Source organism: Tachypleus tridentatus, chromosome 1 (genome assembly GCF_004210375.1).
Source record: "Tachypleus tridentatus isolate NWPU-2018 chromosome 1, ASM421037v1, whole genome shotgun sequence".
NCBI classification, from domain to species: domain Eukaryota; kingdom Metazoa; phylum Arthropoda; class Merostomata; order Xiphosura; family Limulidae; genus Tachypleus; species Tachypleus tridentatus.
This window is the reverse complement of record NC_134825.1, coordinates 119,060,885-119,079,944: the sequence shown is the minus strand read 5'-3', so window position 1 is coordinate 119,079,944 and position 19,060 is coordinate 119,060,885. Positions and strand designations below refer to the sequence as shown.

Sequence of the window (19,060 nt, the reverse complement as noted above, 5' to 3'; positions counted from 1 at the left end):
TCTAAATTATTTTTTGAAAATCGTTCGTATCTATTGAACTGTTAACAGTTGACATGCTTTACTTAGTAAAAGCTTTTCGCACTGGAAACAAATATGGAAATTCCAAATAAAATAAATGGGTAAAACATGCCAGTAGTACAGAGATACTCTCTTTTGAGTGGGCAGTCACGTGCTGATAATTTACACTATGATTGGCGGTCTTCCACTCAATCAGGCAACACCAAACCAGCATAATGCATACATAATTCAAGTCAGCCATTCTATTGCCAACAGTAGTGTGATAAATGTCTTTGTGGTTTTCAGGGTACAAATGGTATAGGTAAAAGTTATAGAAATAATAGTCTTTGACCTTAACCGATTGGTCATGCCGGACCAGTTATCTTATGGTAAAATTATATTTTACCCTAAAGGAAGGCATTCGCGTACGAATCTCATTTAGAAGAATAATGATAACAAATTGTGTTTCTTTTGTTACATAAATTTTTGCACTGAATAAAGAAACCGAGTCTTAAAAACTTTGAATATTTTAATATATACAGACGTGCAGGTGCATGTGTTCAAGGTGTATAGTAGTCCAAATAGGGATGTTTTTTTTTCCTTTTTTAATAGTCATTTCTCTGACGTCTATAAAAAAATGTGTGTTTGCTAAAATCGATGACTATCTCTTGTTGTAGGTCCTGCTTGGCCAGGTGGTTAGGGTACTCGATTCGTTATCTGTGGGTCGCGAATTCAAATCCTCGTCACACCAAACATTCTCAAACTTTCAACTGTGAGAGCTTATTTTGTTACGGTCAATCCCACTATTCGTTGGTTAAAGAGTAGCCCAAGGGTTGGTGGTGGGTAGTGAAAACTAGCTACTTTACCTGTAGTGTTACAGTGCAAAAACTACGGATGGCCATCGCAGATAGCCTTCGTGTAGCTTTGCAAGAAATTGAAAACAAACAAACATTTTATTACATACTGTGTGTACCGTTCTGATCATGGTGTCAGTCATTTTCAAATAAAACTTACAAGTAGAGCAAACTTTTTCTGCTCTAAACTTCGCTTTGTTGTGTGAGAAACAGGTCGTGAGGCGAACTCTGTATTTGAGTAGTTATTTATAAATATTCCTGTGTCTGTGTATATGAATATATAATTATCTTTTCTTATATTACACTTGAAAGAAAATAACTGCATATAAACGTGTTTGATTTATCGTTCGAACAAATTACTGTCAATCGTTAATGGCTTTTTATTTTCAACAAACCTAATAAATCGTGAAGCTATTAGGTATTCAAATATTTCATCGCTCTCTGGAAAAGAAAATTAAAACAAGTTACCACAATTATGACTCTCATCTTCTGACGGTTATTCGCTTTTTTTCACGAGGGTGAAAGATATAACCAGTCTTCTGATATAAGAAACTTAATGACCGCTATTATTTAGGCATATTACCTCCAGCTTCACAGGATAATGAAAGAACGTCGCCTTCATTGTATGGCCCGATAACTCCTTCAACACGTTTCCCTTTGTTATCCATGGTATCAACATTCCGCGGAGGAACTGGAAAGAGATTTTCTCATTAAATTACGTTAATGTGATACTATTTCGAACTCACGATTTATAACAGTACCCAAAGGAACATTATCAGGGAATTTCTGTGTTGTTCGGTATTCTAAAAATATTCATGGCTTTTTTACTATTTAGTGTAAAATCATAACTTAGGACTAAAACTAATTATATTATGAAAAGCTAATGCTAATAATGGCTAATATTGCTTAATCTCAAAAACTGTTTTCCACCTCCACTTCATTATTTCAAATTATTTCAAGAGAAAATATTTTTTTAAACAATATCACTCAGTTAAGAAGTAACTCGTGCCATTTATTAAAAAAAAACAGGTATATGTAAGAACAATACTGTCATTGGCACTAAACCCTAAAATATATGGCCCGCATGGCCAGGTGGTTAAGGCACTCGAGTCGTAATCCGAGGGTCGCTGGTTCGAATCCCCGTCACACCCAACATGCTTGCCTTTTCAGCCGTGGGTGCGTTATAACGTGACAATCAAACCCACTATTCGTTGGTAAAAGAGTAGCCCAAGAGTTGGCGGTGGGTGGTGATGACTAGCTGCCTTCCCTCTAGTTTTACACTACCAAATAAGGGACGGCTAGCACAGATAGCCCTTGTGTAGCTTTGAGCAAGGTTCAAAAAGAAATCAAAGCTAAACCATAAGGAAAGAGAAAAAAACACCAGTGTTATAAATATTATTCTTGAACCAGTGGTTTACATTAAGAGTTGTCAGTAAAAACAAATGTAATAACATATCGTTGTTGACAAAAGAACTGAGGGTGTGGCACAGTTTGTTTGTTTTTTCAGAACTACTCTTAACGTTTATACATCAAATGTTTTTCGTATTTTTTTTCAATTTTCTAATTTGTTTGAGCATATCAAAATATGTCAGTTAAAATAAAGGCAATAAATACCAATAATAGCAGACAAAAAATGTAAACTGTAAAAAATATAGAACCATAAATATATGATTTACAAATAATATCACTATTAGTCATTTCCACTTTGCGTACATGTTTCTGATTACACGTGTATCATCGGAAAGGATCTATAGGTAGCAATAACCATCTATCCACAGATAAACAGAGGTTACCGATCACTCTCAGGTGTCCTCTCCACTTCTCTGTGCGTGCTCGTCGATAATCGACCCGACACTCGTACACTCCTTCGTCCTCCTTGTTGACCGGTGTTATCTTCAGCAGTGGTGGCTTCGAGGTCAGATCGAAGTATACACGTTCTCCGAGAACGTCGTCTGAGAAATGTGATGCCTTGTAAATTGAGCCATTTCGAGCGTCTAAACTATAAATCGGTACACCGGAAACACCACGAAACCATAGTACTAATGAGATAGCATCATTCTCATCTGGGAAGGTTACGTCACAAGGTAGAGCTATAGAGCCATCTATGATTGCTGTAAGGTTTACTGATATTGCTGAAATAAGAGTGGAACAAAAAATTAATAAGTATATTTTAACAAATAAAAAAGATTGTTTAAAATACATGTTTAGATATGGTAAACTTATTAGTTTATGTTCTACTTAAAATCTATCACAGTAACACTGAAAATAACTTTTCAAACTATGCGAAGTTCTACTTAAAATCTATGATAGTAACACTGAAAATAACTTTCCGAACATTGCTATGTTTTTATTTAAAATCTATCACAGTAACACTGAAAATAACTTTCCGAACATTGCTATGTTCTATTTAAAATCTATCACAGTAACACTGAAATTAGCTTTTCGAACATTGCTAAGTTCTATTTAAAATCTATCACAGTAACACTGAAAATAACTTTCCGAACATTGCTATGTTCTATTTAAAATCTATCACAGTAACACTGAAAATAACTTTCCGAACATTGCTATCACAGTAACACTGAAAATAGCTTTTTTTTTTTAAATCTATCACAGTAACACTGAAAATAACTTTCCGAACATTGCTATGTTCTATTTAAAATCTATCACAGTAACACTGAAATTAGCTTTTCGAACATTGTTAAGTTCTATTTAAAATCTATCACAGTAACACTGAAAATAACTTTTCAAACATTGTTAAGTTCTATTTAAAATCTATCACAGTAACACTGCGAAAATAAGTTCACAGTAACACTACTTAAAATCTATCACAGTAACACTGAAAATAACTTTAATGTTTTATTTTCCGAACATTGCTATGTTTTATTTAAAATCTATCACAGTAACACTTGCTTTCCAAACATAAGTTCTATTTAAAATCTATCACAGTAACACTGAAAATAACTTTCCGAACATTGCTATGTTCTATTTAAAATCTATCACAGTAACACTGAAAATAACTTTCCGAACAACATTGCAGTATGAAAATAACTTTATTTAAAATCTATCACAGTAACACTGAAAATAGCTTTTCAAACATTGTTAAGTTCTATTTAAAATCTATCACAGTAACACTGAAAATAACTTTCCGAACATTGCTATGTTCTATTTAAAATCTATCACAGTAACACTGAAAATAGCTTTTCAAACATTGTTAAGTTCTACTTAAAATCTATCACAGTAACACTGAAAATAACTTTCTGAACATTGCTATGTTCTATTTAAAATCTATCACAGTAACACTGAAATTAGCTTTTAGAACACTGCTTAGTTCTATTTAAAATCTAGCACAGTAACACTGAAAATAACTTTCCGAACATTGCTATGTTTTATTTAAAATCTATCACAGTAACACTGAAAATAGCTTTTCAAACATTGTTAAGTTCTATTTAAAATCTATCACAGTAACACTGAAAATAACTTTCCGAACATTGCTATGTTCTATTTAAAATCTAGCACAGTAACATTGAAATTAGCTTTCCGAACATTGCTAAATTAGCCCTTTCAAGGATCTGTTTCTTTACTTTCAAGTTATTAGAAAATTTAGTAGGGGAATTCGTATTACGCTTCATATCATAATATTGCGTCCCTGATTAGTGTATTGCACAATAGCTTTGATCATTCAAACGAATTATGTTGATTTACCAATCGAACGATACAAAATGTAGTTTATTTTCGAAACAAGATCACCTGACTATTTTCAAATTAAACATATACAACGTTCTGCGGCTTGGCATAGCCAAATGGATAGGGCACCCGCCTCGTAATTTGAGCGTCGTGGGTTCGAATCCTCATTGCACCAAACATGCTCGCTCTTTCAGCCGTGGGTGCGTTATAATAAGGCGGTCAACCCTACTATTTTTCGGTAAAAGAGTAGACCAAGAGTTGGCGGTGGGTAGTTATGACTAGCTGCTTTTTCTCTAGTGTTGGCTTGGTTTGTTTGTTTGTTTTGAATTTCGCGCAAAGCTAAAAGAGGGCTATACGCGCTAGCCGTCTTTAATTCAGTTGTGTAAGTTTAGAGGGAAGGCAGCTACTCATTGCCATCCATCACCAACTCTTAAGCTACTCTTTTACCAACAAATAGTGGGATTGACATTATAACGCCCCCAAAGTTGAAAGGGCGAGCATGTTTTGTGTTACGGGGATTCGAATCCACGATCCTTGCATTACGAGTCGAGTGTCTTAACCACCTGGCCATGCTGGGCCCCTCTAGTCTTACACTGCTAAATTAGGGACGATTAGCGCTGATAGCTCTCATGTAGCTTTGCGCGAAATTCAAAAACTAAAACAAACAATGTTTTGTAGCTTATATGTATATTCTGTTAAGAGATAACGCTGTGTGTTTACTTTATTTATGTGAAAAGTTCCATTTTTAACGATTTAGTTTTGGGGGAAAAACCCACTTAACTTTAACATTTTCTCAACAGTGCGTTCAGAAAGAAACTGCGCATAAAAACTTTGTTTTCTTTTACTGATAAACTTCAACCATCATAAAGTGCTCTTAAGACGACAAATATGTCAGTAAAACATTTCTTTTGATTCGTGAGAAGACTGCAGATGGTTCTACGCAAGTTTAGTGACCATTTTCAGTAGATGAACAGTAAATTAATTTTTCAAAGAAAAAAGTGTTGTGATGTTAGCTTGTTTTTAACCCCTTAAAACCAGTTTTACCTAAAATCTCGTTTCTATGTTATCCGTAAAAAAAAAAACCAATAATATGTCAATGAAACATTTCTTTGGATCCGTGAGAAGATTGCAGATGGAACTTTCGAGGTTCAGCGACCATTTTTAGTAGATGAACAGCAAATTAATTTTTAAACAAAAACAATGTTGTGATGTTAGTTTGTTTTTAACGTCTTAAAACCATATTTACTTAAGCTCTCGTTTCCATGTTATCCAAGGCCCCGGCATGGCCAGGTGGTTAAGGCACACGACTCGTAATCCCAGGGTCGCGGGTTCGAATCCCCATCAAACGCCATTTCAGCCGTGAGGGCGTCATAACGTGACGGTCAATACCACTATTCATTGGTAAAAGAGTAGCCCACTAGTTGCCGGTGGGTGGTGATGACTAGCTGCATTCTATCTAGTTTTACACTGCTAAATTAGGGACAGCTAGCGCAGATAGTCCTCGTGTAGCTTTGCGCGAAATTCAAACCAGATCTAATTTTGGTCTTCAATGCTGGCGTGATTTTTTTCAAGTCTTCATAACTTAATGTTTCCAGGAACAGAAATAAATACTATTTTCTATATTACAGACCTTTAGATTATTACCCGTTATTTTCAAATAAATTTAAGTATTTCAATGATGAATTAAAGCAGGTTTTGTCGTTAATAGTAGAGAGGAAACATTTAACTAATATTACTGTATACACAAAGCCCTCTTTCAAGTACATCCAGTGTCACTAACACGAACTTCTTGTTGGAAGCTGTAAAACCAGAGGCTAAATTAAAGTCGTGCTTAGAATACTTAAGTGACAACGTCTCCCCACAAAAGATACATTTTTGTTATATCAGAATAAAATGATTGGTTATTCTAAATTTTTTCTTGATGTTATATGTTTATCACTTAGTTTGCGTTGTCTTTATATATATATATACTTTTGTAAAACACAGATACAAAACTGATGTTTATAATAATACATTTCTTTCAAGAACTGAAAGTGTGTAATGATAACACTATGTAACAGAATGTTTTCTTGTTCCTGGACAGAAAGTGTTGTTTCCAAATTGTTTATGTCTAAAGTAAATGGAAAAGACCTATTTTTCTCTTCAAACTTTGCTTTTGTGACTTGGGAACGTATGACAAAACATGATGGGAGACTATATTTGGGTACTGATACGTGAAAGTGATTTACATTACAGTCGCAAATCTCGAGAAACTACTAACTTCTAAACATTTCTGTATAACGTAAGTATAAATACATGTAAATCTTGATTCATATGTTGTTTTATTCAGACCTTATGGGGCCCGGCATGGCCAAGCGCGTAATCCGAGGGTCGCGGGTTCGCGCCCGCGTCGTGCTATACATGCTCGCCCTCTCAGCCGTGGGGGTGTACAATGTGACGGTCAATCCCACTATTCGTTGGTAAAGGAGTAACCCAAGAGTTGGCGGTGGGTGGTGATGACTAGTTGCCTTCCCTCTAGTCTTACACTGCTAAATTAGGGACGGCTAGCACAGATAGCCTAGTAGCTTTGTGCGAAATTCCAGAAACCAAACCAATCAGACCTTATGTAAATGAAAATGTGCAAATTTGCCAGTTTTTTTATAGAAACTAGGTTAAATTCTAAACTTCATAATCCAGGTCATCACAAAAGCAAAGTTTGAAGGGAATAATAGCCATTTTCTGTACTTTTACAACATAAGCAATTAAGAAATAACACATACTATCCAGGAACAAAATCTGTGTTGATTTAAATATAATTACCTAATTTACTGAATATCGCGTATACGTATTGCTCGTTTCTTGTTGTTTTACTAACTGACTAGTTTATAACCTTAAAAGTATGAATATTAATTGAGATACCCATTTATATGTGTGTGTATCAAAACTGGTTTCTGAACTGTAATCTTTAAAACGCAGTTTGATTACCTTGTAATTTAACAAATAAAATCCAATATTTAAGCCCAAGCTAGAACTATTTACAATATTAACTAACATAAGGAACCTATTCAGCAGTGCTTACTAACACCTCTTTGTGATATCTTGTAGTTCAACTACTGTGGAGAGCGCGATTTTGTCGCGATAAGACATGAACCATAAATTATCGTATCCACAATCTTTGTATGCCATATCTGTATACAGAATCTTGGTAAACAACAGAAGAACATATTAATTACTGTTTATATAAACTGCTGAATAATTAATAGTTTACTCTGTTAAAGTATGCTGGAATTTATAACTTGAACGCATAAAAATATATTCCATTGAATTTTATTGAAATTACTTTAAAAATAAAATAAAATAATACAGCTTATGAATTGGTGCTACGTAATCCAAGTATACATACATATCCTTATTAATTCTGTTTATGAGATGGTGCTATGTAATCTAAGTATACATACATATCCATATTAATTCTGTTTAGGAGATGGTGCTATGTAATCCAAGTATACATACACGTTACTTACTGATTCTGTTTATGATACGGTGCTGTGTAATCCACGTATACCTGCATGATTTTATTCTTAAAAATGGTTTTTAGTGTCAAACTAACAGCTTAGCCTCGAGGGGGGCGATTGAACATTCACTGTGGAAAAGTCAGGGCTAATAAAGCAATAATTATAATTAAAGTTAATTGACAGTTAATATAATTAAAGTTAAAAAACAGGGCAATATTTGAGATTGCATAGCCAAGTATCGAGTCTTTTATCTTGAATCCCAGCATCTGACCAAATTATTCTATCTGAGTAAATAAAAATAATAGTATAGCACTCATTGCAAAATTTAACAGGCAATAATCCATGGTTTATATAATAATTATTAACACTATTCGCCTGTTTTAAAAGTTTTTGATGAAAATATATTTAAACATAACATATTACCTCCAGGTTTCTTAGACGTTGGTAAGTCGTGTTTTCCTTTATTTATTTATATTGTAAAGAATAGGTGAAAGATGAGTTATTTCATGGACTTTGTGCCAAGGAGATCACGAGATGGAAATGTCTTGCAGTAGCTACATAAAATATTAGCGGAACCGCTAGGGTCTACCGTCAGAAACTAGGATCCGGAGACAATATATCAAGAATTACATTAGAGAAATGAAACGCGAGTGATGCAGTTATCGATGTTGGCATGACAAATAGATATAAGTTAAATGTCTAGCTGAAGATGGAATATTGAAAATGTACGGGGCATGACCTCCCAATGACCAAAATTAACGACACAAAAACGTCAATACTAGCATAAGAATGTGGATCAGCTGTGATTAAAATAACCATGACATATGCGAACGACGTTTGTAACTCGTGCAACACTGTAGTTCAATGGAAAAACATTACAAAAACTGAATACTTATATTTCATCTTAAAGTACAATATTTCATCAAGGATTAATCCCATATGTTTGTTTGTTTTTTGGCTTTGAGTTTCGCACAAAGCTACTCGAGGGCTATCTGCACTAGCCGTCCCTAATTTAGCAGTGTAAGACTAGAGGGAAGGCAGCTAGTCATCACCACCCACTGCCAACTCTTGGACTACTTTTTTTATCAACGAATAGTGGGATTGATAGTTATATTATAACGCCCCCACGGCGAAAAGGGCGAGCACGTTTGGTACGACGGGGATTCGAACCCGCGACCCTCAGATTACGAGTCGCACGCCTTAACACGCTTGGCCATGCCGGGCCCATGCCGGACCAATACCATATGTAATTGAATAATTAAACATATAATTTAATATAATAAACTTAAAACATAATTTTATATAATAAAATATAATACACCTAAAATAATAAACATACAATATATTATAATTCAATACAATAAACATACAATATATTATAATTCAATGCAATGAACATACAATATAACATAATTCAATATATGAATATACAACATAATGTGCTTTAACATAATAAAATTTAGTGATAAATAGTTGAAGTTCTTTTAACCATTATTCTTTCCTTGTTGCGCAAAGTAAAAAAGATCTTAGGCCAAATATGGCGAGGTGGTTAAAGCGCTCGACTCGCAATCCGAGAGTCACAGGCTCGAATCCCCACCCACAAAATATGCTCCTCATTAGAACCGTTGGGACTTTATACCACTATTCTGTTAATAAAAGACTAGCTGTTTTCTCTCTAGTTTTTCGCTACTAAATTTGGGACTGCAGATAACTCTCTTGGAGTTAAATTCTCATGTTGTTTCAAACCTTTACAATTTTCATCAAACTGATTAAAACTACGTACGAAACCAGATGTGTCATTCGATTTACCACTTGTCGTTGAATTATAAAAAAGAATTGATGATTTCCAGCTCTCACCAAAACTAAAAGCGGAAGTCATTCCCATCTACGAGGGCTGTTCAAAAAATACGCGGACTGTTTAAATTGCGCGGCTTCAGTTAGTTCCAGGGGAATCCACTTGATGTCGCTAGGTTCGCACAGATCAGCTGATTACAACGCCATTTCCCGATTGCAGATATCTTCATTTGTGTATCAGCTACGCGGTTTTAAGTGAAGTGCGATTTTTTCGTTTGGCGGATTTCAGAATGAATGACCTGAAGAAGCAACGACTTGCTGTGAAATTTTGTGTTAAACTTGGAACATCTGCGACTGAAACTTTTGCTATGCTTAACACAGCTTACGGTGATGTTGCTATAAAGCGTACGGCATGTTTCAAGTGGCATGAACGTTTTAAGGATAAGTCCATTGATGAGCGTCCTGGACGTCCTTCCACGTCAACTGACGACCCACACGTCGACAAAATCAACACCCTGGTGCGGGCAAATCGACGTCTGACTGTCAGGGAGCTTGCTGAAGAGTGTGGGATATCAGTTGGATCTTGTTACGAGATTTTGACCGAAAAATTGAAGATGCACCGCGTTGCTGCGAAATTCAGCCCTCAGAACTCGTGCGTTTTTGGCCAAACACTCGATCACTGTTCTTCCCCACCCACCCCTACTCACCTGACCTTGCTCCTTGCGATTTTTCCTTGTTACCCAAACTCAAAAGACCCTTGAAAGGAAGAAGATTTGAGACGATTCCCGAGATTAAGGCAAATGCGACGAAGGAGCTGGAGAACATTACAAAAGAAGCGTACCAGGACTGTTTCAACAAGTGGAAACACCGTTGGGATAAGTGTGTGCGTTGGGGAGGAGAGTACTTTGAAGGGGTCCCAGACCTGTAACTTCTAAATACAGTACATTTTGTTTTATGACGTCTGTCCGCGTATTTTTTGAACAGACCTCGTATATTAATGAAGATAATTGCATTATAAAGTTGTTTTCAACAAATAATAAGAGAAGCAGCAGAATGTTTGTTATTAGTCGCTACAGAGATGTTTTACAGTGAAAATGTGTGACACTAGGACTAACAGGAAAAATGTGTGACACTTGGGTTAACACGAAACATATGTGACACTAGGGTTAACATAAAAAATGTGTGACACTAGGGTTATCATGCAAAATGTGTGATAGTAAAGAAAATATGAAAAATGTGTGACACTAAGGTTAACATGAAACATGTGTGATACTAGGGTGAACACGAAATACATCTGTGTTGTATATACATTGTGGAAACTCTTATAAAATCATTTGTAGACTATACTATTTTTACGTTTTTCTTTATGCAAAACTGTTATTTTGTTTTGTTCATCAGTATATTTCTATCAGTTGTTTAGGATCACGGAGTTTAATTGTTATTGGCTTGATTTAGTTTACTTTCATGTAATGAAACTCACAAACGAAACATCAACAGAGAGTAAAGTTCTAATAAAAACTATTATCGAAAGATTCTTGATGAAGAGAAATCCACTTGAAATAAAAATGCATATCAGAACGCTGGCTGGTATGGGTATTAACACCCCCTACAATCCCGTACCCGTTTATACTCTCGTCCCTAAGATATGTGTCTGGCAACAATCACTTTCAAACTCTCTCTTTCTTAACCTGAATGTGACCTAGGAAGGTCGAAACGCTGTTTTCCTCTTTATTGGTAAAGGTGTTAATACACACACTAGCCGTTCTGAGATACAATTTTATTCTCAAATGAAATCTCGAAAGCGAGACATTTGTTTTAGGTAACAATGTTTTATGTTTTTCTTTCGAGACATTCAGAAGAAACGTGGCAGTATTTATATCATCTACTCTGTTAACTCTTTTCAATATACTTATTGAGAATTTAATTTCCTATATTCAATAATACATATTAAAAACGTGTTTGAATAATTTACTCTAAAGAAACGATTGGCCCAGAACAGCGCCTGAAAGCCTTATGCAGATGAAAATTTTATTTCATATATAAATACATGTTCTAACCTTTACACATATTTGAAAAGAAATATTTTATTATTTTACTAATATAAGTATATACTTATTTGCTTATATATGCATTAAATACAATTTGTTGTTCAAAAATAATTATTACACAGAAATATATTATGAAACAGGATAAGAAAGCACGCAAGAGAATGAATGGTCCAGTTTTCCACGATATTCCAAACAGTCTTTTAAAACTAAACAATATATATGTGGGATTATTTCGAATATTGCGAGAAACTACAAGATAGTTATCTATACTAGATGTAGCTTAAGTTAGCAAGGAAAGACTAAAAGGAACGCAGTTAGCCAAAATCGCCTTCTGCCACATCTTGGGCTATTCTTTTTGTTAACTAAAGAATAGTGGGATTTACAGTCACAACATAACGTCACCACATGTGAAAGGGATGAAATGATTGATGTGACAAGGATTCGAACCCGCGACTCTCAGGATTTTGTTCAAGCGCTGTAACCATCGAACCATGCCAGTTGACTGTCATACCAGAAACAAATATTTAGACTACAATTTCTACAATAAATGTTATACTATATTACTAACGTCTCGTCCATCTTGACGAGCTTGTATTTTAATATTGGCTATATATTGTGTGTTTGTTTGTTTTTTGGAATTTCACACAAAGCTACTCAAGGGCTATCTGTGCTAGCCGTCCCTAATTTAGCAGTGTAAGACTAGAGGGAAGGCAGCTAGTCATCACCACCCACCGCAAACTCTTGGGCTACTCTTTTACCAACGAATAGTGGGATTGACCGTCACATATAACGCCCCAAAACTGGGAGGGCGAGCATGTGTGGCGCGACGGGTATGTGAACCCGCGACCCTCAGATTACGAGTCGCACGCCTTAACGCGCTTGGCCATGCCAGGCCTTGGCTATATATTAACTTTATTTTCGATACGGGTTTTCATTTTGAAAGAGGGCCTGGCATGGCCTAGCGCGTTAAGGCGAGCGCTTCGTAATCTGAGGGTCGCAGGTTCGAATCCCGTTCCACCAAACATGCTCGCCCTCCCAGCCGTGGGGGCGTTATAATGTTACGGTCAATCCCACTATTCGTTGGTAAAAGAGTAGCCCAAGAGTTGGCGGTGGGTGGTGATGACTAGCTGCCTTCCCTCTAGTCTTACACTGCTAAATTAGGGACGGCTAGCACAGATAGCCCTCGAGTAGCTTTGTGCGAAATTCCAAACAACAACAACAACAAAAATTTTGAAAGAACTTTTTTTTATTACACAGTTCTCTCTGGAGGTGGCTCTGCATGGCCAAGTGGTGAAGGCACTTGACTGGCAATCTGAGAGTCGTTCGAATTACCTTCCCACCAAAACATACTTGCTCTTTTAGCAGTAATCTAATCTTATAATGTAAAGATCAATTTCACAATTCGTTTGTAAAAGAGTAACCCAAGAATTGGCGGTGGGTGGTGATGACTAGCTGCCTTCTCTCTAGTATTTTAATGCTAAATTAGGTACGGATAACACAGATAGCCCTCGTGTAGGTTTGTGCGACAATTAAAGCAAACCGTTCCTCGCTACAACAGCGGCAAGTCTTCGGATTTGCAACGCTAAAACCAAGGGTTCGATTTCTCTCGATAGACATAGTAGACGTGGTTTTGCTATAAGAAAAACTTACAAACACACTCAAACAAACCAAACTTCTCTGAAGGTTATCGAAAATTAATATTTTAACCTTTGATGGTTAATTTCCATAATATTTTTTTTTACATTTCAGGTTTGAGGGCTTATGAAGAACAAACAAGTCATACGATCGTTTGCAATCGAATCATAATAGGTCTGGTTTGTAAATATACTGAAAACATTCCATGACGGTAAACAAAAACTAACTGTTGTTTTCGTTAAAAACTAAATCTAATCAAAACCAGCGAAGCTGTAAAATTGGTGCGTTGGTTTTCTAGTTTGTAGCTAATCACAAAGTTTCACATTGAGCTATCTATACTCTTCTTACTACAGAACTCGAAACCTAGTTTCTGGTGTTTTAAGCCCACGGACATACTGTTGTGCCAAAGGAGGTGTTTAACTAAAAAAGGAGGCCTGGCATGGCCAGGTGGTTAAGGCACTCGAGTCGTTATCTGAGGGTCGCGGGTTCGAATCCCGGTCGCGTCAAACATGCTCGCCCTTTCAGTCGTCGGGGCGTTATTATGTGACGGTCAATCCCACTATTCGTTGGTAAAAAAGTAGCCCAAGAGTTGGTGGTGGATGGTGATAACTAGCTACCTTTTCTTTAGTCTTGCACTACTAAATTAGGTACGGCTAGCGCTGATAGCACCCGTGTAGCTTTGTGCGATTAAAAACCAAACAAACAAACAAACAAACAATTTAGCACACAAGAATCGTGTGACAAGTTTTACACGACAATTGTTTCGACTCATAAGTTCAGTATTTTACGTTCGAGTTTTATGAAATTAGAAAATGATCCATCGTGAATGCCACCTTAATTTTGGATAGTAATTTCTGGGTGATAGAATTAACTAGTGTTTCTCCAACCAAGCGCAAACCTTTAAAAGATTTTGACGTAATGTTTGCATATTTTGGTCCATATCTCCGACATTACTTAAGATAATACAAACAAATTTGCTACGAAGCTACGGAAACATAAATTCCATTTATGTACCACATATAACAGAAATCTATTATAACTGTAAAGAAGAAGGACAAAACGAAAACAAAATAGTATTTAAAGTGAAAAGATCTACGATATAAACATTGTGAGAGTTTGATTAAAAGATTCGTTTTAGGTTCACAACACACGGAGAATCATGTGGTTTGGGTTTTTTTGCCGCATAACACAAAACCTTTTATCTTGTTTGTTTGTTTGTTTTGAATTTCGCGCAAAGCTACTCGAGGGCTATCTGTGCTAGCCGTCCTTAATGTAGCAGTGTGAGACTAGAGGGAAGACAGCTAGTCATCATCACCCACCGCCAACTCTTGGGCTACTCTTTTACTAGGGCCCGGCATGGCCAAGCGTGTTAAGGCGTGCGAGTTGTAAGCTGAGGGTCGCGGGTTCGCATCTCTGTCGCGCCAAACATGCTCGCCATTTCAGCCGTGGGAGCGTTATAATGAGACGGTCAATCCTACTATTCTTTGGTGAAAGTGTAGCCCAAGAGTTGGCGGTTGATGGTGATGACTAGCTGCCTTCCCTCTTGTCTTACACTACTAAATTAGGGACGGCTAACACAGATAGCCCTCGAGTAGCTTTGTGCGAAATTCAAAAACAAACTAAAAATTTCTTCGTGTATATTATTATACTTTACTGTGAATTCTTGTTATAAATGATTGCTTCCTATCTTTTTGCAGTAGCTAAAGTTAATGATAAAGCTATTCATGATAAAAAAATACTGAGCTATCGCGGGAAATTTTGTTACGTTATTTCATATAGTTGCGTAAAGATGCGCTAGGATATCTGCATTAAACATTTCTAGTTTTGAACTACAAAATTAGAAGACATTTAATTAACAGCAACTGTGGTAAACTTTTAAACAGTTGGATTTACTCTTACAACACACACGTAGCCCTCATGGCTCTAAAGCTTGTAACTCAACTTTGCGACAAAGAGATTTGTACCATGGATCCTCAGCTTCGTGACCTGACATACTAGCCCCTAAGCCACAGAAATCTTTCTATATTAAAGAAAATATAGTATTTTTTGTGGCATCATGTATTTGTTTTGTATACTTCATAAAGTGTTTCTTATAGAGGAACAAAGCAGACACTTAGTGATGAAAAATAGCCACTCTAAGGCACTTAAATGTTTAAATGACCATTCTGTTACGCGTGTTGCGCTTAAAACATATTTGAACCCTTTATGTGATAGCTCAAGTTTTTCTTTATGACTTAAGCTTTAGAGTATTCACTGCATTACAGTTTTAGAGTTTTCCTTTAACTTAGCCCTCAGTGGCACAACAGCATGTCTGCGGACATCCAAAAATCCTGTAATTTAATACAAGGAAAAAAAAACACATTAAACTTTATCGCAAAATAAGGGTGTAATCATTGAACTTAAGTTTTTATGTCTGTCTTTGAACTTTAATAAGATACTAAAAATGATGCATTACACTGTTATTGAACGTTAATAATTTTAATAATTGTTTAGAGTTTATCATTCTGATCACTCATTAACATTTTCTTATCCTTGGATAAAAATGCAAGTGACATAAGAGCTACACTTAGCAGCTTATTTTCTTGCTCTGGGTTTTAGGGTTGTATTGACGCAAACGTATTTAGTTAAGATATAGTAATTAGTTGAAGAAATATTAAACACATTGCAGTTACATAAGAATAACATTACGTATTCATGATTTATTATTACATTTTGATATTTTGTCTGTTTGTTTGTTTAAAGTTTAGCACAAACATACACAATGCTACCAAAGGGTATCGAAACACTGTTTCTAGCGTTGTAAGTCCGCAGACATACTACTGTGCCACTGAGGGCTAATTGTTGCTTACAGAGTGTTTTGTTGAATAATTCACAATATCTGTCTTCTTAACGAATCCTCATTTTCGTGGTAAGAACAATTCGTTTTGTGACATCATACAGAGGAATCGTCACTAGCTTTCGACAGTGACTGTGTATTTGTCCTCAAATCTTTCGGATGAGAATGAAATCATACTCAAGACTAGAACCTGATTTGCATAATTCCTACCCCACAGCTTAAAACAACATTTCCATGGCTAATCCACTTGTAATTCACTGTTGATCTACATCTGCTGATATTATTGTCATAATTACTGTCATCCTGACATCAGAATGAACTCCAAGGATTTGACTCAAACCTCTGAGTTTCTCTCTTTGGAATCTTTGGATACAGAACTGACATCAGGCTCTTTTCATCTTTCTCTTTAATATAGACGGTAAGTGCTACTCGGTTCTTTCTTTTTTGTTGAAGATCTCTAGATGTTGTCTATGGGTTCATATCCACTAATGGCGTAATTGCAAGAACATCAATTGTTGAAGATCTCTAGATGTTGTCTATGGGTTCATAATTACAAGAACATCAATTGTTGAAGATCTCTAGATGTTGTCTATGGGTTTATAATTACAAGAACATCAATTGTTGAAGATCTCTAGATGTTGTCTATGGGTTCATAATTACAAGAACATCAATTGTTGAAGATCTCTAGATGTTGTCTATGGGTTCATAATTACAAGAACATCAATTGTTGAAGATCTCTAGATGTTGTCTATGGGTTCATAATTACAAGAACATCAATTCTACACCTTTTGACAAGATGTGCAGAAATCGACATTAACACTTAAACCAAAACAATTACGTCGTCAACACCTCTACCTCTAACTGTGGATGATGTTTTCTAACTATTACACGGATTATTATTCTTTCCGTTCAATTTGCTTTTGTACTCAATAAAATACATTTTACTGCTATATCTGTTGTTAAATTCGATATGCAGGCTGACAACTCCGGCTTAAGCATTCATTTTCATATCCTACTGTTAATGACATGGTCGGGTTGCTACAAACAGATTGTCGAATTATTGATATTCGTTCTCTTGGAACTCGTAGTCCATGAGTGTGCACTGTTTAACTCGTAGTCCATGAGTGTGCACTGTTTAACTCGTAGTGCATGGGTGTGTGCTGTTTAACTCGTAGTGCATGAGTGTGTGCTGTTTAACTCGTGGTGCATGAGTGTGTGCTGTTTAACTCGTAGTGCATGAGTGTGCACTGTTTAACTCGTAGTGCATAAGTTTGTACTGTTTAACGAGACATTTCTTAGGCCAACTTGTTTTTGTTTTCTGGCTAAAATTTACACGGGCGTGACAATCCGCGAGGAGTGGCGATTGGTTCTCACACTTCACTACTCTAATCAGATATCCAGGATAATCATGTGTTCTAATAAACTCAACTATTGCGTCATGTTTTCTTCCCATTTATTTACAGGCAACACAACCACGACTGGCGTCAACGTTCACAGGCAATCTCTTCCTTAACTTAGAACAACCTAATGGAGCACATTAATGGTTCCCTTCTACAAATCCATCCATACATGAAATGTCAAGCTGGACATAGTCCTTTCCTCTCATTATGGTGTATCTCTGTTCAAAAAGGACATTTTTCCTTTTCTTTTCATTGATTGTCTACGCAACTTTCTATCAGACGTCTTACACATGATTCTCTCCTATTCATAAATCCCTGAATGATCGTAAAGTTGATTCGTGTTTTCATCAGCTTCATATTGATATAACACTCCAAAAAAATTCATTCCTTTCAATCCACAAGAATATCGATAATTTATCTCATACGTTTATATTTTTTTCCGTTTCTTCAGCCAGTTTTCAACTCATCTATTCATTATCGTTCACAAAAAAACTCCTTTACCACGCAAGACTGTTTCACATGTACATCGATCTCACGTTTCGTAATGAAAACTTCAACTTACCAAGAATCCCGTCCTTCTAACACAACATAGCTGACTTCAATAAACTATCTTAAACTTATCATTCTAAAAATGACGGAGAATACCCGGCAGACGAGGTGACAATTATCGTCTCGCTCAGTACTGGATGCAGTTGACTTATAAAACTACAAACTCCCCGATGAACTACCAGGGACATAATTTTATAACATTTGGTATTTCTATATTGTATTTAACCGTACTTTAATTTACGGTACATATTAGAATGTTTAATATGCCTACAAGTGTTGTTGTTTACTTAATATAATGATTATGTAACATTGTTAACTTATTATATAGATTTTGAACTAACCTAAACATCTTAACCTGACCAAACCTAATGAAATTTTATTATAATTACAGCACAATATACTCGGTATGCAGAGGGTATACAGTTGATGAAATAATGTAATATAATTACTTTGAGTGAGAAATACAGAGTAATATATTGAATCAGATGCATTCACCGCTACATTGATAATTAGCTCTGATATACGTAAGTGACACGTTTTCATCAGAAGTTATTATTAATACTTGTTGAATGTTTACACTTCATCCTTCTAAATAAATACAACAGAAACGGAAAGTTACATAAACAGAAACATTTCATATAAACAATTTCAGGATGTTTGTTTTTGTTTGAAACTTCGCACAAAGCTACACGAGGGCTATCTTGGCTAGCCGTCCCTAATTTAGCAGTGTAAGACTAGAGGGAAGGCAGCTAGTCATCACCACTCACCG

At 35.8% G+C, this 19,060-nt stretch overlaps 1 protein-coding gene across 1 annotated transcript in view; it reads right to left on the bottom strand.

Moving 5' to 3' along the window:
- Positions 1–1,339: 1,339 nt before the first annotated feature.
- LOC143233081 (uncharacterized) overlaps positions 1,340–19,060 on the bottom strand; it is a 34,686-nt gene continuing 16,965 nt past the window's right edge. The window contains exons 2-3 of the mRNA XM_076468968.1: positions 2,645–2,983; positions 1,340–1,542 (exon numbers count right to left, since the gene is read on the bottom strand). Of these exons, the coding sequence (XP_076325083.1) occupies positions 1,418–1,542; positions 2,645–2,983 (464 nt within the window). The 3' untranslated portion in view covers positions 1,340–1,417. The remainder of the gene's footprint in view (positions 1,543–2,644; positions 2,984–19,060) is intronic.